Here is a 23,265-nt window from a genome sequence, read left to right on the forward strand (position 1 = left end):
GCATGGCCCGGAATTTGACATGAATGAGCTAGAATGTCCATCAGTCAATCAATAATAGCTGACATTTTATGGCTACGGCTCAAGGGAGGGGGGAGGGGGGGATTGGCGTGCAGAGAATTCAAGAGGTTGACAGCAGATGGGGAAAAAAAAAGAGTTCCTGTGCCATGAGGTCTTGGTGGAGGTGGCCCAAAACGTGTGGTCTGGTGGGAATCTACGGAAGTAGCTGTGGCCTAGGTGAGGGGGATCGTTGGTGATCCTCAAAACTCTGGAGTGCAGTCTGGAGGTTAAGAGGAAGTCAAGTGGAGGGAGGGATTTACTGATGACTCTCTCCGCTGATCTTATGGCCCTCTGTAGTTTATATCTGTTACTGGTGGAGGAGCCTGCGTACCAGACAGCAACGCATGTCACAATGTACAGACTAGATGGTCATAGATTTCAGCAATGGTCAGACCTTCAAGCCATTGTTTCCGCCGGCACCCTGATAAACAGAAATGCTTTATTTTGCAAGGCGTCTGTGTTTATTAATATGGTAATGGTGGCACCATGGTGTAGTGGAAATGCACTATCATCTTGCAGCACTGGGGTACTTGCTTCAGATCTGGGCCCGGAGTGCACTATCTGCATGGAGTTGGCGTATGTTCTCTTCATGTTGTTTCAAATTTCATATTAAGGTCACAAATTGCCATAGATGTTCTTGTGACAGGATGAGAGGGGAAATCTCCCCATTGGGAATTTAGGCAGAAATGAAAACTCCCAATCGTAATAAGTAATTGCATTAAAGGTTTCTTGTGATCTTGCTTGAGTGTGCAAGGCCTGAAGCCTGGAACACACCTTCAATTTTGACTGGCCAATTTTACCTCCTCTATGTAGTATGAGGGTCATCAGATTTTGAATACTATGAACAGATTGTGTGGATAAGCTCACATACTACATGGAAGTGGTAAAAACGGTCAAGGAACGGCCAATCAGAATTGAAGGTATGTACCAGGCTTATGGCATGGAGCACACATCTGCTTGGCATACACATATCCAATTTTGCTCAATACTATCACTTCTGTATAATATTAGGGATAACAGACTTTGAACACTATGAAGAGACTGTATAGGTAATAAGGGATGGCCGCTTTGCCATAGGTGGCAAAACGCATACTGTTGCAGTGGTCATTGCAGGGAATGGTCCGCTCGGGAGTTCATATTTTACATTTAAAAATGGGTCGACCTTCTGCTTTTTTTCACAAATCACTTGCACTTCTAATTTCCATGTATTTTGCCACAATCTTCAAATTTCGAATGAACACAAAAATCGCTCGTAATCAGAGCTATGTAAAACACAATTGCAGGGCTCAGGAATCCGTCTCACAATGATACAAGTACACATTTTGTACCTGACTTACATACAGTAAAAAAAAAAAACTGCTGACGTGCAGTACTGTGTTGTGCGGACAGGGACGGTTGTCTGTAAAGGCCGCAAAGGCCCTGGGTGGCAGCAACCCAAGGGGCACCTGGAAATGTAATAGGAGTTGCTGCATATGTAAAAGGAGGCTGCAAATGGGGAGAAACGCATGAAAGAGCGAAGCAGATGTCCAAGGGAGCTGTGCATGAAAGAAAGGGGCTGCAGCACATGGATGATACACAAGGAAGAGGGGGCTGCACATGGAACGGGAGGGTGCTGCTGCACTTGGAACGGGAGCCACAACATACTTGCCTTAGGGACATAAAAACGAACACGGTAAATCCAGCGCTGGACACTTGGGCGCAGCAGCGCAGGAGACTTGGGCGCAGCCGGCGCCACCATAGGCCGTAATAGGAACTACGGCTATCGCAGGCACAGGGAGTAACTTCAGCGCCGTCAGAAGACGGATCTGAAGTTGCTTTTAAAACAATAATTCGGCTTCCAGCAATTGCTGGAAGCCGAATTATTTCATTCCTCACTATCCATGTCGGCCTGGAGGGGGAATAGTAATTAACACGGCCCGGACTTGTGCGGCAGCAGGATCAGCCATATACTGGCTGTGTCCTGCGCCCAAGTCTCCGGCGCCGTTCTCTCTCGTACGCCATAAAAAGTATAACTCTGGTCTTGTGTGCGGACGCACATCTGTGTAGTGCATAATCCCTCTACTCCTCCAGCCTTCATTCTCAGTTCTGCAGATGCCCAGTACAAGCAGCTAGAGAGCTCTCTATGCACTGAGTGAATATTATACGCTCCCCTCCAGGATTTGGGGGGGATTTATAATGTGTGAAGGCAGCCTTGCCTTTATGCTTTACATCCTTCCTCGTGGCAAAAATATTTCCTCTCCGGTAATCTTTGTTCCCCCTAGGAGGGGTCCGCGTGGAGGAAAAACTCTTCTGCACGATCATAAAACTGTTTTTATCGGAGAAGGTCGGCCTTTTAAAGCCTGGCAAGTGGCTTGCAGTGGGACGACCCTCTGAGAGTTTTAGTTTAACCTTCACACCCGGTTGCCGGCCAGGTGCTGAGGCACAGGGTGCCTAATACACACACAGCTGCTCCATCAGCCCTGGAATGCTACTACAGAAGGAGAAAAAACATTCTTAGAAAAGATGCTTTGCTGATTTAAATACCTTTTTCGCAAACCAGCCAATCAAAATTCTTGCGCACACGATCCGACTCTCGGTGCTGGAGTATTTTAGGATGACTGTAAAACACTGACTGCACCCGGCCAGGAGATCAAAGGAGCCAAGCTGGGATATTCGCATGTTAATGCCACACATAGATCTCCGCCTGTAAAGGTCCAGGCTATTAATGTATAGAGGAATGGTTTTAAATTGTTTTCCTGGTATGTGTGACCTGTAAGTATCGGAGTCCGAAGCTATATTGTGTCCTGTAAGGGGAGCGGAGGGCCCAGATAGATATATCAAGGCAGCACGGTGGCGTAGTGGTTAGCGCTCCCACCTTGCAGCGCTGGATCCCCGGTACAAATCCCAGCCAGAACAACATCTGCAAGGAGTTTGTATGTTCTCCCCTTGTCTGTGTGGGTTTCCTCAGGGCACTCCGTATTCTTTCCTCATCCCAAAAACATACAGATAAGTTAATTGGCTTCCCCCTAAATTGGCCCAAGACTACGATACATACGTAGACATGTGACTATGGTAGGGATTAGATTGTGAGCCCCTCTGAGGACAATAGTGACAAGACTACAGTATATACTCTGTACAGCGCTGCGTAATATGTTGGCGCTATATAAATAAAATAAATATATACTGTATATGGCTATGGATGCCACTTCTGAGCTATGTTACATATGGATGAGAAGCTGCGCTTGGAAAGCGTTATCTAGGTCAGATCTCACATTATTCATGAGTTATACCGCAATGTAATAATGAACATCAGCTCCGTAATAGTCAGTGTTGCTAACCATCAGTAAATTTACTGGCTGTCAGTAAAAAAGTAAACAACTCTGGGCTGTCAGTAAAGTCCGTGATAACTTTGTGGTGTCAGTAAAATAACCTCTCTCTTCCCTAGTCGATTACGATCTGGAATGTAGCTAGCTAAAGGTGGCCATACATCATTATCGAATCCGATCAACCATCAGATTCGATAATCATCTGATGAAAATTGGTGCCGCCATGAGCATGCACAATCGACACTTTGAGCAATTTCGGGCCAAATTTGGTCGTAAGTATCGATTAGACATGCTTGAAAATCTTGAGCCGACATGCTAATCGGGTGCGCTGCGATAACAGCGTGCGATAATAGACTACGTAGAACGCAATGAAAACCCCCAGTCGTGTCCACTCAAATGTAGATGTACCACCCACCCCCCATCAGTGCTCATGCATTAATACTTTACCTGTCCAAGGTCCCCCGCTGTCTCTGCACTCCTCATCCTCATTTGCGCCTCATTGCGGGTGTATTGCACATGGGGCACATCTGTAATTTAATTTCAGTAATATTAGATGTCAGTAAATAAAATGTTCTTTCAGTAAATTTTTTGAGCTTTGTGAGTACATTTTTTTTTCCGAGGTTGGCAACAATAGTACATGCATGATAAGCTGGTATTGTACAGTCCAACAATGAAAAGTGTTACAGCCCCACAAAGGTTTCGATAGTCCCCCCCAGCAAAACTTTGATGCCCCCCTTAATATTCACATCCCTTCCCTTTCCTCCCCTTGATGCCCTTCACAACCTTGGGCTCCATCTCACAAGTGTAATAAAAAAAGTATGGCCATCATGATCCTCAATCCCATTACAAGTGTAGCCACAAAAACACCTGATCTGAAGTATAGCCTCCAGTATCAGAGGAAGGAGAGATTAGTAGTTGTGGCCTCCCAAAGCTCTGGGATGTTGTTATTCACAATATGGGGTACTCAGACAGGGCTGTGGAGTCAGAGTCGAAGAGTCAGAGCAATTTCGGGTACCTGAAGTCGGAGTGGTGGTTTCAATAAACTGAGGAGTTGGAGTCAGATGATTTTTGTTCCAACTCCACAGCACTGGTAAGAATTAGGCTTAAGGGGCCCATACACTGAGCCGATTAGTGGCTGATCAATCGCAAATCGATTGACAGATCGATCGATTTGCGGCCGATTTCGATAGATTTTGATCGATTTCAATCAATCTGACATGCTGGAAAATCTAGGTCGATCTGTTGAGATTGCTTATCATTTTATATTGGACCTAATGGAAATCTGATGGCAAAAAAATAAATGCCATTAGATCGATTTTCAATAGATTTCATACCTATTGGAAATCTGTTCCTAGTAAAAAATGTTCCTAAACACATCAGATAGATCAGAAATCTATCGGGTGATCTATCTGCTGCTAATCTAACGAGTGTATGGCCACCTTAAGAAATTGGAGTCAAGGAGTCGGAGCAATTTTGGGTACCTGGAGTAAGTCGGTGATTTCATAAACTGAGGAGTCGGAGTTGGAGCCGGATGATTTTTGCACTCCACAGCCCAGCAAACCCTGTCTTTCATAAAGGGATACATGCAGTAATAATGTTGAGAAACACTGGTGTAGACTACCATAGCTGTAGATGATGATATTATCAGACAGCTTTGTCTGTGCCCCCCCCCCCCCCATACAGTCTCAAAGGATAAATAATGCACAGCTAAGCAGCAGCAGCTGCCATACCCACAGAGCCTTCTGTTAACTCCTTCAGCAGAGGTGCGACTGGACATATGACCTCATTTTTAAAACTGTTTTTAAACCAGTTCAGAAGCTACAAAAGCCTTGTGTGAAGAAAAGAAAATAGAGAAATGTTTTGGACTTTACCTGGTGGAATGGCATAGTGCTCCCTCCATAGTACTCACCCAACCACGCCCTAAGTTATAAAACTGCCCCTACTTCACAAAAGTGTGTTCAGGAAAACATTTTCCTCCTCAGTCCCCTCCACTTTCTGCCCCTCCTTCGATCTCTGGGCACTCCCACCACATGATGCAGATTTGCAGTAAGCATTATACTTATCTGCTCCAGCACTGCATCAGGTCTCCATCCTTCCCGGCAGCCATGCGCTCTATGTGTGCATTGCCCAGACTTCCGAATCGATGCTTGTCACTTGATTGGAAAAAACACGAAGTATACAGCATAGAATGTACAGCTGCCAGAAAAAACTAAGAAGGCTCGATGCTGTGATTTGTTAAACAGAGATATAGCTCAGCCCTGGAGCTGGCATTCAAACGGTTAAAAAAGTATGGCCACTTGCTTCTTGCTGTCCACACAGATTCCTTGTAAATAACATGTAGTTTGTGTTTGCTGTCAGCCGGTAGATTGCAAGTCATTGTGAGGTCATTGGGCAGTCCAGTCCTTACAAGCCTTTTTCTTAGTCTTTATACTGTGTTCCGCTTTCTGGACAGTGGCTTTAAATCAAGAGACTGACCAGAGGTTGAAGTTGTTGCCTTTAAGTGTAACCTTTGTCACCCAAGCTGCTCCTAAAACACCTCTTCTTCCCCCTCACAGTGGAGGATTAGGTGACCAGCAGGTTATCTGCCTCATAGGTGTCAAAGGTTGTCTGTATTACAACAAGGGTGATTGTGTGCCTGTCAGAACAGATGGAGTAACAGGTGGATCCAAGTCTGACCGCAACATTTGCACAACTGCTCAATTCAGGTCTTTGGATCAACCTTAAGGCGTGACTTACTTAATAATGTCTGAGCTGGAGATCATCACTGCATCCACAAGACCAACATTCAACAACTGCAACAGCAACCCTTATCTTGTACTGTCGTGACTCTGGCATGGGTTGCAAGTAGGGATGGTCTGAATTGCCACTTCTCTAATCCGACAGAAGTCTGCATTCCAACATGTAACGTTCCGAGTTCCAACAGATTCTGCAAAAATAGGAACTTCCAAATTCTGTGGACATTTTTGTTATTGTTGTTAGTAAAGTTTTTTAATTCAAGAAAAAATACTTGTTTTGTTCAGGGCTATGAAGTCGGTACAAAAATTATCCAATTCCTCAGTTTATGAAATCACCGATTCCGACTCCAGGTACCCAACATTTCTCTGACTCCTTAGTCTAATACTTACCTGGGCTGTGGAATTGGAACAAAAATCATCCGACTCCTCAGTTTATGAAACCACTGACTCCAGTTACCAAAAAATTACTCCAATTCCACTGTTCTGGTTTTGTTGATTTCCAAAATTCTGAGTAATTCCGCTATATCCGCAGTTCCGAATGCCAACACTGGGTACACTTCCAAATTCTCTGATTGGATTTAAGTATTTGGAGTCTTGTGATTGGCTTAAAAATTCAGGTTCTTGGAACCTGGAATACCTCTCTTGGAGATACGGATTTCCTCAGCAATTTTGATTTCTGCTCTCCCTTTTCCGAAAGCTGATTTCCGATTGGAAATACGGAAAATGGTATATCGCAGAATTCGAAAAATTTAGTTGCGAGTCCCTACTGCTGAACAAAAGATTATTTTTTTTATATATAAATCTAGGCCAGTTTTGTAGGTTCACATACAGACCCAATAATCTCCAGCTAGGAATCATAGAGGTTAATATATATTATATATTTTCAAACTACAAACTTGCGTAACTCGCTATATACATGCATCCCTTGCGTTGCCCAGTACACAAGCTATGTAACTAATAAATAATAATGTTTGAAAAAGCGAAACTAAAAGCAACTTTGACTGATTGAACCTAGTTATACTGCGCCTATTTTATTTTATCTAATAAAAATGTGTGCTTTTAAATATATGAATGATTATTATTATTCAGTTTTTATATAGAGCCAACATCTTCTGCAGCACTGTACAGAGTATATTGTCTTGTCACTTAACTGTCTCTCAGAGGTGCTCACAATCTAATCCCCACCATAGTCATATGTCTATGTATGTATTGTATTATCGTACTATAGGGAAAAAATTTTTTAGGGGGAAGCCAATTAACTAATCTGTCTCATACTATTCCAGGGAAAAAAAATATTATTATAAGTAGATAACTGCTTGTTCTAATTACATAACATGTATTGTACTGTCCACATTTTGATTTCAGTGGATTTTATATAGTAAGTAAAGACAATTCTGTTCCTGCCATTTGCAATCTTGATTCCCTTTAACTGAAGCCAGTCCTAATGTTATTTCCTCCCTTACTTTTTTTTGTGCTCTAAGCCAATCCCACAGCCCTGAACTGCCAATCAGTGAGGAGCAGGAATGGGGGAGGGGTAATGACCAGCTTCCTTCTTGTTGGCAATGGCAAAAATACAGCCAGACTAAGATAAGATTTATTACAGCAGAAACATTTCTGAATAGATTGGAGTGCTTGCACTGCAGGGTGAGGTTCCAAGCTGCATAATAAATACAGAACAGTGGGTAAATGGAATTTGATTTTGTGGCTGACAATCCCAAACCTGAAGCACTGTATTTGCCCGACAGAACTACTGTTGTACTTTTCTCCTTTTCTGTTTCTTGAAGCTAATAAATGTTTATCTCCCGCTTTCAGAATGCCCAGTTTTCAGCTTTAATTTTCGACAAGCTCCAAGTGCCTGACTATCTGCAGAAAAGCAGGAATGAAGGGGAGAGTCGGTGTGATATCTGTGCTACTCACCTGAATCAGCTCAAGCAAGAAGCCGTCCAGATGATCCAAACCATCCATCAGGCCGGTTGCCCACCAGATCTTCTCGATCGGCCCCAAAGTTCAGTGCCGGTGGCCACTGTGCTCCCTAGGCTCTCGCCCCAGAATATGGTGACTGTGTCCTCGCAGAAGGAGTTCCTGATGATTGCAGGACAGGTGGGTAGACAGTCTGGAAAATCGAATGTTTTCTCGGGGACAGAGAAAAAGAAAGGACTTGGATGGCCCCAAGGGCAGGGAAGTTTCCCCAGCTCCAGTGTGCAAGTGACGGTGGGCCCCGGTGGCCTTGGTGGGGCTCTGAGTTCAGTGACCATACAGGCCCAGCAGTACCTAGAGGGAATGTGGAGCATATCACGGGTCAATAGCTTCCTTCCTTCCTCATGCCATGTGAGTATTCACAATTCATGTGTGTGTGTTGTGATGTAGTTGGCGTCCCTGTCTGTGAAATAACCTTTGCATTTTAGCACCATGGGAAAATATATAGTTTTACTAATTGCCACTCACCGCAGTCATGCTGTCCCTACCCTTTGGAATGCCTTACCACACCCAATAAGGACAGTTCCAACCTCGGAGACCTTTATATCAAAACTGAAAAGCTTCTTTACTCTGGCATTTATGATCTTATAACTTTTTCCCCTGTACACATCACTATGTACTGATCTGAGACAAGCGTTTGCACTTTGGGTCCTATGGGCTCGATTCACAAAGCGGTGCTAACCCAGTTAGACTTTAGGCGTGATAACCATTGCACCACGCTGGTGAAAAGCCAGTTTAGGCGTAATAAGTTTAGGTGTGATAAGTTTAGGTGTGATAAGTTTAGGCATGCTAAGATTAGATAAGTGTAGATAGCGTGCAAAGTCCCGCACGCAAAGCAGCGCCATTAAACTCTATGCGAAGTGCACCAGACTTTGCTAGCGCAAAACTTTTGATCAGCTGTGCACTGCGGTGCTAACGCAGTTGGTGCTTAAACTTATCATGCCTAAACTTATCATGCCTAAACTTATCACACCTAAACTTATCACACCTAAACTTATCATGCCTAAACTAAGTTTAGGCATGATAAAGGGCTTTTCACCAATGTGCTAACTGTTAGCACCGCTTTGTGAATCAGGCCCTATGGGAGAAAAGTGGTTTACAAATGTTTTGTTGTTGTCATAATTCAGAATCTGAGTCATACTTTATTATGTGAAAGAAAGCTTCATTTTTAAAGCAATGGCCTGGGATGATAATTACCTGCAATCAAATGTAGCTGTACATAAGAGTTTGCAAAAAAATAAAAACGGATTCTCTTCCTAAAAAGACAGAAGAAAAATATTCATAAAAATTGACATACCGTGCTTAACGCAGCCATGAATCATTTAGCAGCACTGGAACAAACCACGGCGGAGATTTCACATCTTAATTGGATGAGCGGAGGAAGTTTGTAAAATTGAAAATTGCGAAGTAAGAATTGGATACAGGAAGGCAGAGGCCTGGAATTACATTTAATAACATTGTCTTTGACATACAATGACTGCATTGACTTTTTCCTTTCCGTACTCTGGCAGAGAGCTATAAGACTGAAAGCAGAAACCCTCAGCATCTGGCATTGTAATTGGCTATTGCTGACCTCCAGTTCAGACATTACTGCTGTGCTTGCTCTGACCTTGTTGTAAACAACAACACCTTCGTAGAAAAAAAACAAACAAACAAAAAGACAATTTTTGGTAAATATTTTTTTAGATATCCTATCTGAGGTTTATCTGGAAAACTGAGCATGGTTTATCTGTCAAAGTTCAGGCCGGCTGCACACAGCAGATTGGTGGTGCGGTGCAGCTGCCGCACCGCCAAAAACAGGCCTTCAGGGATTACCGCATTAGTAAGTGGTAATCCCCTTCTGGCATTCGGCCAAACAGGAAGTGATGCTCACTTCCTGTTTGGCAATCGGAGACGTACGTGGAAGCGTATCTCTAAAATACACTTCCGCGCATGCGCAGCACTAATAACAGCGGCGGGATTTTTAGAAGTACGCGCATTACCATAGATTCACATGAATTCCGGTCTGCCGCAGGTCGCCGCATGTACTGAAGCACGTTAGATAGGGTACTTCCAGCGCAGCGTACCGCAACATGCTGCTTTGTAAAACTATTTATTCATGCAGGAAGGAGGATGTTATAAAAGGGCATTCCCTGCCATCCAATGAAGCTTCATGGAGTTCCCATTTTAAGTTTATAAATTTCCAAATTTCCAAAATTGTTTGTCCAGTTGCCCCCTGACACCCAAAGAGGACACCTATTTGTTATCTTTAATAAAGCAGTAGTACCTGTTTCTATTTAAACCAAAAAATCTGGCCACGTGACATGAGGCCAGCTGTTTGTAATCAGTGTATTCAGTTGATAAGGAAAATAAAAAAAAAATGGATTTGCTGCGGTTGGGTCAGGTTTTGCTTTCTTTTCTCGTTTTTTTTTGGCCATTATGATTCCAGTTATTGGTATGGACCTCCCATCACTTAACCCTAACCTCTCCCTTTAGTGGTAACCCTTTTCTGACACATAATCCTAATCTCACTCTTTATGACTCTGCCCGACTCCTAATCCTAAATTTCTACCATACGTTAACCTCTCCTTGACACCTCAACCCCAAACTTTACCTTAAACTTTACCCTATCTTAATGCCTACATCCTCCCCTTCTTACCTAATTGTTATTGTTAATCCTGACTGACACTAACTCACCTGCTGTTTCCTCTCCCCAACACCCATTCAAGCACCAGGTCTGATTATCTCACAACTGGCACTTTAGTTTGGTTCATGGCGTTTGCTTATTATATAATCAATCTCCCCAGACTAACGTGTGCCAGGTATATCAGCTACATAAACAAAAACATTAAATGTTAACATTATTATTATGTAGAATCTATGGAAACACTATTTAGGTTACAGAGGATTTCATAAAATGATGGGCGTCTGGTGTTCCTGTTGTTTTTCCAGCAGGAGATAATAAACAAACAGGAGAGAATTGAGAGCCCTTTATGGTGTAGTATCTAAAGTAATACAAAAAGAAAACAAATAGGGTCCTCATAAAACCGAGTTACAGAACGGCAACCATGGATTTTCACCTGAAATTGGTGTCACCGGTCGGAGATGGTTGACTTACTTTGGTGTGGTTATGTCACACTCCCACAAAAAAAGGGATAGTAGATGGGAGAATGCAAAAAGCAAAATTGCCCAAGCTAAAATCCGACCTCCATGGGAGTTCGGAGGTGTAATACTGGGAGGGAGGTGCCTCAAAGAATGCTTGAAATGATAAAAAACAGTTTAATTCACCTGCTTCCTTAGGTCAATAAAACCGTGTTGCTCCGAGCCAATTCACTCTTACCTTCGAAATACTGTTTCATTGACTCGAGGAAGAGGGTGGATTCTCATGAAACGCGTTGTTCAGTGCATTTGTATTTTATGTCAGTCCTCGTTTTGGGGTAAGTTTGTCTTTTAAACTGTTTTAATTATTTTACACAATCTTTGGGGCGCCTCCATCCCAGTTTTCAGAAAATAATTGAAGGGTTGAATGAAAACAGTTAGATTTGCTAGCTTGACTTCAACCTCAACGCACTGGAATCATTTTGGGCCCTTTTATGAGACCAGAGTTACTCTTTAAACACAATAGCGGTAAAGAGGCATCCAGATTTGGATAAAACTGATTAAAATCAATAAAAACAAAGAAAAGTGAGGTAGCTTACCTCAATAAGGACAGCCTCATAAGACAAGGTTTATTTCGCACAGGCAACGCGTTTCACGTGTCTGAGCCCGCTTCCTCAGGGCAATACAAGTGCCGAATAACTTTAGCCGGATAGTATTGAATGCCTCTTCTTATTCGCCTGTGTGAAATAAATTTTGTTGTCTTATGAGACTGTCATTATTGAGGTAAGCCACCTCACTTTTTTCGGTTTTATGGATTTTAACCTAGTGTTATCCAAATCTGGGCACCTTTTTACCTCTATTGTGCTATTAGCCCCCGATCCCTTAGAGTTTGGAGGGGACCCATTTGGTGTCATGTGGCTCACACCACTGTGACAACCAATTCCTTTTACCAAGGAGAGCAACCGCATCCAGTTTGGCCTGGACACCCCGAGTGGAATCTGCCAGTCGGGTTTATTGTCTTCTCCTGCAAGAAGTGGTTGGTTGCCCCACCTTTGTGAGTAGCCCCGTTCACACTTGCGTTTTGGCAAAAAAACGACCGGATCCTGATCGGATCCTGACCTGATCCTGATCAGAACCGTACGGTTCCAATCCGGATCCGGTCCGTTTGTATCAGGCATGCATCAGGCTGCCATCCGGATCCGTGGGCAAAAAATAGCGAAATTTGAAAAAAAAAATGTTGGGGTCAGCAGAAGGTGCACCTGGTGCACGTGTAGAATCAGGTTCCTCCGCTGTAGGCCTCACCTCCACCTCCGACATTCTGCAAAACAGCTCCAGCACGTCTGTCACTGCTGCTCCACTCCAGACATGCTTGGCCCATGTGTCCCCATCCGAAATGGCCGCTTGCATACGCATAGGAAGTGGGGTAGAACGTCAGGTTTTTGTAGGCAGTGTGTTCTGTGCCTTCCGTTCCCCATTGGTTTCTGTGTTCCTGATGGTGCTGTCAGCCTCAGGTCCGGCTCCGGTCCGGGTGCGTGGGCCGGAGATCCGGACCCAAAAAATAGTGCATGTTGGAAAAGAGTCCGGATCCGATCCGGCTCCGTACTGTACGGAACGGACGCGTGTAAACGTCCGCATAGACTTTACATTGCTATGCGGAACGTACGTTCCGTTTGTACAGTATGCGGTCCGGATCAGATCTGGAAAATCCGGATAGCGAACGCTAATGTGAACCGGGCCTATCTCACATCCATTTTATTACAAACGTACTTACTGCGCTATCTGGGCTCCCATTGTCTCTGTGTCTTTTATTTTAGGGTTACAAAACACCCCTCCCCCCCCCCCCCCCCCCCAAGTACCCTTTAAACAATTCACATGACAAAAATAGATGAATGAACAAATAAGCGTTATTGTAATACAAAAGACATAATTCAAACCAGGTGCCACCCAGAACTGCCGTCTTTGGCGTACAAACGCGTAAATGTATTCTCTACCAAAGGGGAAACTGGGAATAAAATTGAGCGTAATGAAAAATAATGGGGAGCTTCTCCCGGGTTAATCCGCCGTATATTCTGGAAAATGACCTCATGTAAACATCACGGAACATAACAAAAAACATCAGCGTGAAAATAAAGAATCGTTTTGGGAGCGGAGTTTGCATTGTCGGGTTGGTGCGTTAACGACACAGCAATAATAACAATGCTAATATTCTCTTGAATGGGACCGTGGAGGAACAATATGGATATTACTGTCACTGATGCGGCACTCTGTAGAAGGATATTTGGATAACGGGAGTATTATACGGCTGTGATTGTGCACTTTGATTCTTAAGCGAGGAGCAGCTTATAAATATATGTGTAGCAGTATTTATACATGAATATTCCGAAGCCTGGGTCTGAGTTTGCTGGCCGGATAGAGCATATTTCTGCATCTTCCGTCATTTTCCTGGCATGAAGGGGGTGGGAGCAGAACCGGCACTTCCATAGAGGCAAAGGGGGGCAATAGCCCCAGGGTCCCAGAGCAGGCGGGGGCCCCTTCTCCCCCCCCAGCCCCATGCCCCAGGAGAGTGGGGTTGCTGTCACGTGCATCCTTGTTTGCATTCCAATCCACAATAGCATCCTGTGCAGGCGCAGTATGAGGCTTGCACTGCGCCTGCCCAGGATGTTCTTGTTGACGGGAACACGAACAAGGATGCGTGTGGCCAGTCGGCAAAAACAAAACTAAGCTGCGCCGGGGAATGAAAGATTGTTGAGGACCGGCACGGGCACAGGACGGCTGCGGGGGGCTTGTAGAAACACTTGGTAAGCAAAACTCTTTTTCTTTACTTGGCTTTAGGATCCCTTTAAGCCCCGCTTCGTTCAGGGTGGGGCTTAATAAGGGGCATGGTGCCCTCCTAGGACTAATGGCACTCAAGGCAATGGCCAGGAATGCCTATACTTAAGAATGGCACTGTATGGCGCTGCCCCAATGCCCACATTTGCTTCCATCATGTTTTGCCACCTGTAACATATGCAGTGTGACTCTGGCCGATAAAAGGAAATCTGCTTTTTAAAAAAGAATTTACGGCCCACGTGGGGAGGATGTATTGACACAGAATGGAGATGTGCATAACTCCAGCCTTCTCCCATTTATGTAGAGAATTGATTTCATCTCACTGCGGCTCTTACAATGAATCTGTAATTAGTGGGTTGCCACAATAAACAATAGTCAGATTATTAGCCATGTAAGTGAATGCGGGAGGATTTAGGGTGAGGTTCAGCCACGTTATTGAGAATCGATGTGTGAAGTCAGCCAGGATTAGATCTGCCGTCGGTGGGCTGCTATTTACATTCTTGACTGGAGTGGAAAAGCTTTATTGATCACTTGCCTATTGATTATGTTAAATCATATGTGAGACCTGATAGCTTTATGGTAATTTTCATACAGCATCTGTGTGCCTCACAAGGGCTGTTTTCTTACTTATATGTAAAATTCTGTATTGCTCAAACAGAGATGTTATTACTGACAGTATGAGACAATCGTTACATGAAAAGACTGTTTCAATAACGATCATATCTATTGAAAAACTGTGCGTAAATGGTCAAGATGTCATATGAGTCTCCCCCAGGGGCATAACTACAGGGGACCAGCATGGGGGGGGGGGGGGGTCCTGAGCTGTAAGGGGGGGGGGGGCAACTACTGGTTCACGTCCTCTGATAAAGGGGTTCATTCTTTAGATCAGGTGTTTTTGTGGTTATATTTGTTGTCGGTGTGACGATTATGATGTCCACACTTGTTTTATGACCCTTGCAAGAAGGGCTCCCAAGCTTTGAGGGCCACCAGGGGAAAAGGTGTGAACAATGGGGGACCCCATGATTTTTAGTTACGCCCCTGGTCTCCTCCCTCCTTCCGTAAGTTCCATCTGTCTCCGGTTCCTGTTTCTGTACCCGTCTATTGGAGCAGAGTCTGAGCAATGCTTCTTCGGATTCACCAGTGAGTGTTTTCTCTTGTCTAAATATCTCTCTTTACACTTTAATAATAATGATCCAAACATTTGTATAGCGCTTTTCTCCTGTCGAACTCAAATCGCTCAAGAGCTGCAGCCACTGGGACGCGCTCAAGAGGCCACCCTACAGTGTTAGGGCTAGTTCACACTTGATTTAAAAACGTATCCGTAGCTACGTTTTTTGTCCCGGACGAAAAACGTAGCCACGGATACCAATGTTAAAAATAGGAACAGTACACACTCAAGTTAAAAACGTATCCGCGTGCGATCCGCGGAATACGTTTTTAAACCCGGAACGCTGAGTCCGGACTTGCAGCATTTTTCACGGACCCGTATACACGTATGGGTAGTGAAAATCAATGGGGAAACGGGCCTCCCTCTTCACTGACATTTTGGGACACTGGAAACGGATCAGTTTCCAGTGTCCCATGGTGAAGGAGGGGGCCGCCATGCTGGAGGGGGTAGCAGCCAGGACAGGGGGCTGCGGGCAAAGCGGCGGCCAGGGGGGGTCACATCCCCCCCCTTGCTCACCTGGGTGCCCCCCGTCCCCGCGCCCCCTCCAGCTCGCATATAATGTAATAATTTGTACCTAAGAAAGTTCGGCGATCCGGGCACTTCCGCCCACACCGCTCGCCGTCACTTCCTGCGATGCCGCCCACTGAAATACAGAGGGCGACATTGCAGGAAGTGACGGCGAGCGGTGTGGGCGGAAGTGCCCGGCTCGCCGAACTTCCTTAGGTACAAATTATTACATTATATGCGAGCTGGAGGGGGAGCGGGGACGGGGGGCACCCAGGTGAGCAAGGGGGGGGGGGATGTGACCCCCCCTGGCCGCCGCTTTGCCCGCAGCCCCCCGTCCTGGCTGCTACCCCCTCTAGCAAAAAAAAACAAAAAACACGCAAGCGGATCCAAAACGTGTGCTGCAAAAAAGGCAGCACGGATCCGTTTGCGTTCCGGGTTTTGAAAATCGGAGCCCGGACCGCGGATGCGTCCCGCACCCGGAGCTAGTGTGGCCCTAGCCTTAGGCAGGGCTGGTTCAAGTAACAATTGGGCCCTAGGGAAAGATTAGCCTGGGGGCCCCGCAACAGACACCCCCTACCAAAAAGCATCATTAGAGGCCCTTTGTTGCAGCCAAATCTCCCTCCTGGGCCCCTGACCCTCCCCTAATCACCTCCCAACTTAACAGACTCTGCAGAGTCCCTGGGGAGCAACAGTTAAGATGGGGGGGGGGGGGCACTTTGGGGGCCCCTACAGGCTCTAGGGCCCTGGGGCAATTGACCATTTTTTCCTATGGTAGCTCTGGCCCTGGTGTTAGGGAGTCTTGCCTTGAATTTCTTACCAAATAGTTACTGACCCTATCCAGGATTTGAACTCTGGTCTCCCATGTCAAAGGCGGTGCCCTTAACCAGTACACTATCCAGCCATTACAAATAATAATCCAAACATTAACTAATAATCCGAGCATTATCAGCTGTGAATGATAAATACTTACATAATGTTAACATGTTATTGATTATCAAACAGGCAATCAATGAAAGCAGTGGATTGGTACTATGAAACTAGAGAAGATAAGGGTCTAATGGTGTGGACACACCATGCAATTTTCACTCCATATCCAATTTGAGCGAGTGATCAGATCGATATTCAGATCTGATATCTATTGGATATCGAAGAAAGCTAGCATGCACACATATGCAATTATTTTCAAATTACATTCATGTTTCTGATCATATTTCTGAATGGATATCGATCGAAAATGAATTAAATGGACACACACATGGAATGATAGCCAGTATTTTGATCTATATTTTTCAGTATGTTCAATCAAGAAAGAGATCGATTTTAAGCTGGGATCGGTCACTGGCAGTTAGTAGGCTGTATATATTTTAATTTTTTTTTTTTTGTCCAAACTGGTAATTTTCTTGATCAGAAATAGATTATGAAGTTAAAATTGCATGTTGTGTACCCAGCTGAAAGCTACATGTGCATACTGGGTAAATGTCACCCACTGGGTAAATGTCAAGAGGAAGCCACTGACATCAGGAAAGACCTAAACATGTGTTGGGAGATCACCAAAACGACCACAAACCGTCTTTTTGGCCAATCAGAATCCATTGTGTGCATTCCTAGCTTGAGTTATTTGTCATGGCAATTTGGAATGACTTAAAAACATTGTTAGATCTGTAGATAAGCTATATGGGGCCATATGCAATAAACTGCGTAAAGTCAGACTGCTCGTTACCATAGCATCATGCGCGTTAACGCCATTGGCTTAAACGGGCAGTGTTTCACAGGTGGTAGTAAAGGTAAAATTGGCATGCGCATGGCAACTTTATGCAGTTTATTTCATCTGGCCCATGTATCCTTATGTGGAGGATGGAGGGATAGGAGGATCATCCACAAGGCAACCAACACAGGAGCCTAGGGCCTAGTTTGTGCCAGGGGGCCTAGCTGCCACGTTCCTTGACTCATCTCCCACCTCACCTTACCAGAAAATCTATCATGGGGAGCCAAAGCTAACACCTTGCCTTGGGCCCTATTTTGTCTCTCTCTCCTTTAAAGCTCCACCTCTAGTACTATGCAGACCCTCACCGTCAGGGATTGTTTATAGTTGTTTAGCATCTCTTTGATTAGCTGATGTCACATAAATTATTTATTTATTTATTTATTTTTTTTGCTTTCAAAGATTTTATTAGAACAATCAAAGGAAAACTTTCCATATCAATGAAATACATCATAAAAGTTACAACAGACCATAAACAGAATTGTCTTGATAATTAGAAAAAAAGTGAAAAAGAGTACAAGTTGTGTTGTTCCCAGGGCTGTGGAGTCGGAATTGGAGTTGGAGTCGAGGAGTCTAGCAATTTTGGGTACCTGGAGTCGGATTTGGAGTCAGAGTCAGTTGTTTCATAAACAGAGGAGTTGGAGTCTGATGATTTTTGTACCAAATCCACGATTCTGGAAAGAATTAGACAAAGTAGTCGGAGTCGGAGCCATTTTGAGTACTTGGAGTCGGAGTTGGAGTCGGAGTCGGTTGTTTCATAAACTGAGGAGTCGGAGTTGGAGTCGGATGATTTTTGTACCGACTCCACAGCCCTTATTGTACCATTTAGTAAAAAGGACCAATGAACACAGGTTTTAGAGGATAGGAGGTCATCATAGGTAATCACTCTCAAAAGAGAAGAATAAATTACCATACAAAAACTGGAGAGCTGAATGTCTAGTGTCTAATCTTTCTAGGAAATTGAGACCAAAGGTGGGTACCCAGGGGGAGTTTAACCGGCAGCCATACCACATTTCCTTGAAGGAGTCAATGTCATCAAGAAGATAACTAGTCAAATATTCGTTTAGACATATGTAGTTAATTTTTGCTATGATTGAATTACAGTCGATTTCTTCCAATAGCCATTTGACTGCTATGGATATTCTGGTGGATAAATTATGTTTAAAGTGCCCAGCCAGGAACCCCTTTCATGTCTAAATACAGTGGGCAGTAATATCCTTTGAGAACTATAAGGCGTGCCAGCTGTTTTTGAACATTGTTTGAGATTTGGTGGCGCCATCTGCCCACAGCTCTTTAAAGCACCAATTTATTAGACCTTATAACAAAGGAGTGAAGGACTCCCAGGGACATTGGTCAGAACTCAGAAGAAGCCTAGCCGACAACCACTTCCTGCAGGAGAAACTTTAGAAGCCTAGTTGACAACCACTTCCTGCAGAAGAAACTACAGCTGTAAACCTTCAGAGAGATCAGTCTGCGTCCTGCCCCCTTTGCAGTCTAAACAGCAGGATAACTCAATCCATGCCACGGCCCCGCCCACCAAACCTGATACAAACTCCCTCAAGTCAGCTGATACTGGTTTTGCGATCACATTTTTAAGATGTGATTTTTAGCTGAGAAAAACCTTCTTTGACCACAAAAAGGTAGCATCTGAGCACTTTAATCACTAAGGTGGTTTTAGATCTCTGCCTGGAAATGGGCCTCTAAGTCCACTAAAGGTGGAAAGTCTCTTCTATTGTATTTCTACATTTTAAAAGCATTAGTCTTGTCTTAAACGTCACAAGAGAAGGAGCTATACTGGTATTTGACAGAGAGAAAATAGTCTTTTGCCATGGCCTGAGGTTTAGCACTTCATATATCACCCTCCTGTTAAAAGGGAGTTGTAATAGCAGAGCCTTAATTCCTTTTGACAAGTATAAGCTCTGGCCATTGTCTGCTGCAGACAAAGTTTCACACCTCTGGCAAAGCTGGATTTACCTATAAGTCCCACTTTAGGCACAAATTCTCCGCGGCCTTCAGAGATGTCCAGAAATCCCGTCATGTGTGTGACCTTGGATATCGGGGATCTGAGCTGGTGCCAAGGCTGGAAACTTGACCAGCTTCTAACATCACGTTTTCTGCTGTTCCATCACCTCTAATTGCTGGTTGCCCTCAGGCACTCGCCTGTATTTTTATTTCTTGAATAATCTGTGCCTAATCCTTAGCTTCTTTCATCACATTTCACATCTCTGGGAATTCCATAGAATTGATCTACTTATTTTGTTTCTGCTGCTTTCAGTCTCTTCAATAGTCTCATAACTCTGAACCGGTATGTTTACCAAGCACTGCATTAAAGCTGAAGTTTAGACGCAGGGGGGCCATATTCAATTAACTTTTCTCCAAGGAGATACTTTCACACCTTAATAAAATAACTTTAAAGTGTACCCAAGCTGTGGGTCAGGTACTAAATCAGATACTAACCTAAGAAGAGGAAAGACTCTGGATATGAGGTTTCCTACACTGTCCTCTGGTCCCCAAATGCTGCTCGCGGACCGTCCAAAGATTAGTGACAAGGGCTTGTTGGCAATCTGATCAGGGTAGCTCTCCTCTTCAAGTACGAATTTGGCGGTACTGCGTCTGTGTGAGTACAGCCGTACCTGTACAGTAAGAGTCTGCGCGAGTATGCCCATGCCTGAGCAGTAAGCTGGAGTCTGAGCGAGTATGCTCATGCCTGAGCAGTAAGCTGGAGTCTGAGCGAGTATGCTCATGCCTGAAGCTGGAACCATGCTACTGCGCCGGTGTTGCCGTGCAGCTGCAGCACAGCTGCACTAATGCCAGAAGAGGAGTGCAGCCCCGAACAGCTGGAGGGTCCAGGGGCAGAGGACACCGTGGGACGCCTCATTAAGATCCAGGCTTCCCTCTCCTTAGGTAAGTACAGTATTTGTTTAAGTATAATTTCATAAATACATTTTTCTAAGTCCTCCTTCCTCCCATACATGGCTTATAATTCTCTCCCCACTTAATTTTTGTTTTTGTTCTTAAAAGCGCAATTTTTAAAACTAGGGGGTTGATTCACAAAGCCGCGCTAATGCATTTAGCATGCAACGTGACACACGCAAAGGTTTGACCGCGTAAAGATTCCGTGCGGTAATGCACAAACTTTGACGAGTTAGCTCGCGCACGTAAATCTTTATGCGTATAAACCTTTGCGCGCGTCACATTGTGTGCTAAATGCATAGTACGGTCGTGCTATGCATTTAGCATGCAATGTGACGCACGCAAAGGTTTGCACGCGTAAAGATTTACGTGCACAAGCTAACTCGTCAAAGTTCGTGCATTACTGCACAATCTTTGCACGTGTCACGTTGCATGCTATAGCACGGTCGTGCTATGCATTAGCACGGCTTTGTGAATAAACCCCTAGGTGTGATATTACCACGGTGATATTACCCCTCTTGACTGTGATGTTGAAAGCGCCACCCTGACTGTCAGAAGCCCTACCTCCTGACTGTTTCCTAGCTTCTTTAGGATGATAGTCGATGGCATGACTGTTCTCGAATGCAGTCATGAGATTAGGCGGTGAGTGGCAACCACCCGTGTAACTAGCAGTCCACGTTACTTTTGTGATGCACATTGGAGGACAAACAGCTAGCTGGGTGCTAGTCTAGTTGAGGGAACCCAGCATGAAACCTCATAAATCCACAGCTAGTCCCTGCTCACTGCAATTTGGTCATGTCTAAGAAATAGGGGACCCAGTGGGAAACACTAACGCTACAATTGCACACTAGCACCCTCGTCCGTGGCCTTCAGCCTCTGGGCTTTGGGCACAGTGCTTGCTTCGGCTGCGACCTCCACTCTCGCAACTTCACTAATCCTATTCAGTATGTGGCATGGAAAGTGTTTTTCAACCGGGTCCCCTATTTCTTACAAATTAGTGGTTGTGACATAATGGCCACCAGCAGGAAGCGGCTGTGGGCCTCCTCAACTAGACTAGTGCTGGTAACTGTACTTCCCACAGGCCATTTTTGTATCTAAGGAGGCTTTCAGCGACCCCTGCTCTAAAGGTGAACCCGAGGTGAGAGTGATATGAAAGCAGCCATATTTATTTACTTTTAAGCAATACCAGTTGCATGGCCGTTCTGCCGATCCTCTGCCTCTACCATTTTCAGCCATAGACCCTGAACAAGCATATGCAGGTCAGGTGTTTCTGACAATATTATCAGAACTGACAAGATTAGCCACATGCTTGTTTCTGATGTTATTCAGACACTACTGCAGCCAAATAGATCAGCAGGGCTGCCAGGCAACTGGTATTGTTTAACCTTTTCGGGACCGGCCACCTACCCCCCCTTAAGGACCAGGCATTTTGCGCGGGAAGGGGGTGCGCGCGTTTGGGGGGGTCAGGCGGCCGGATCCCGTGTGTGGCTGGCTAGAGTGGTGTCCCCCATGGTGGCCTGTGCCTCCCCCTTCTGCCCGCAGCCTTCACTTACCTTCCAGGCTCCAGCGATGAGCCGCACGGGACCCTCTTCTCTGGCCGGCATCTCCGTTCTGTCTGACGAGCAGTTCCGGGTCGCGGCTTGATGACATCATCAAGCCGGGACCCGGCGCTAACGTCAGATGAAGCGGAGATGCCGGCCAGAGCGGAGGGGGGCGCCGATCGTCGCTGGAACGGCAGGGAGGTGAGTGGATCCTCTTCTTTCCCCCCCTGCCGCCGCAGCTGTCAAACAGATCACTACGATCCGATGGCGATCGTAGTGATCGTGTGATCAGCAGCCATACGCGATGGCTGCTGATCACTCGGGGGAGATGTCGGCTGTCATATGACAGCTTAATCTCCCCCTCCGGGTGCGCACGATCGCGTCGGGAGCGGAAATTGCGGGCCGGCGTAGATCCTACGCCGCATCAGGCTAGAACAGCCACAAGTGCGGCGTAGGATCTCATTCACATAGTCCCGAAAAGGTTAAAAGGAAATAAATATGGCAGCCTCCATATCCCTCTCACCTCGGGTTCACTTTAACGGCTGAGCTTCTATCCTGCGTTGACTTCCTGTGACTACAATTCACCACGTTGAATATTTGCCCTTCCTCACAGACTCCCGTTGGGGTGGGACTTTAAATAATTAATGAAACTCAATCAGCAGAAGCGTTTTTGATATTTTATTTTCTTTGTGGCTCAGAAGCCAGAGATGCTGCTGAAGCCACTCGCAGGAACCTGAAGTAATTAACTCCCATCCATTAGTGAAGATTAAAAGCCTCGGTGTGTCTTTATTTATTTTTTTCCTGCAAGAATCATTTTTTCCCCTCTTTTCCTTGAGAGCCAACCACAGCCGAACATAATAGCACATAAATAATTTATGACTTGGCTTTAAAATTTAAATCAAGAGCGCAGGATGGGAGCTATGCAAACTGTTATTTTAAGCAATTCAGTCAGATAACAGAAATCACTTTTATAGAGAAACAGAAGGAAGAGAAGAAAAAGATAAAAATCAATTATCCGATCGCCTGTTCATTGAACATTCCTTTAGTCGGCCCGTCAGCAAAGGGAGAATCTTCTACCCAGCAGACGCACATCTTCTCCCTCGTGTGTGTCTTGACTTTGGACTAGGCTGCACTCTGACGGGAGCTCTATGACGTCCATCTTCTTAAAGTGAACCTCCAGACTAAAAATCTACTCAGTAGAACTGAAAAGGCTTGGTGTTTCTTTAACGGTTTCACAGCATCAGAACTTTGTTTTTCTTCACCAAGCCTCATTTTTAGCTGCACAGAAGCTAAGCCCCGCCCCATCAAAGAAATCTGCCCGGGCATTTTTCCCCTGATGCTGTGCGAAGCATGGTAGTATTTCTGATGATGTTGTTCTTGTTGCCTAGCGCGC

At 45.0% G+C, this 23,265-nt stretch overlaps 1 protein-coding gene across 3 annotated transcripts in view; it reads left to right on the forward strand.

The window, feature by feature from the left end:
- KIF26A (kinesin family member 26A) overlaps positions 1 to 23,265 on the forward strand; it is a 244,091-nt gene that overhangs the window by 104,315 nt on the left and 116,511 nt on the right. For 2 of the 3 annotated variants that reach the window (XM_068254227.1, XM_068254228.1), the window contains exon 3: positions 7,910 to 8,425. In XM_068254227.1, the coding sequence (XP_068110328.1) occupies positions 7,910 to 8,425 (516 nt within the window). The remainder of the gene's footprint in view (positions 1 to 7,909; positions 8,426 to 23,265) is intronic. The other variant, XM_068254229.1, reaches the window with a different exon arrangement.

The sequence above is a fragment of the Hyperolius riggenbachi genome, chromosome 9 (assembly GCF_040937935.1).
Source record: "Hyperolius riggenbachi isolate aHypRig1 chromosome 9, aHypRig1.pri, whole genome shotgun sequence".
In the NCBI taxonomy this organism is placed as follows: domain Eukaryota; kingdom Metazoa; phylum Chordata; class Amphibia; order Anura; family Hyperoliidae; genus Hyperolius; species Hyperolius riggenbachi.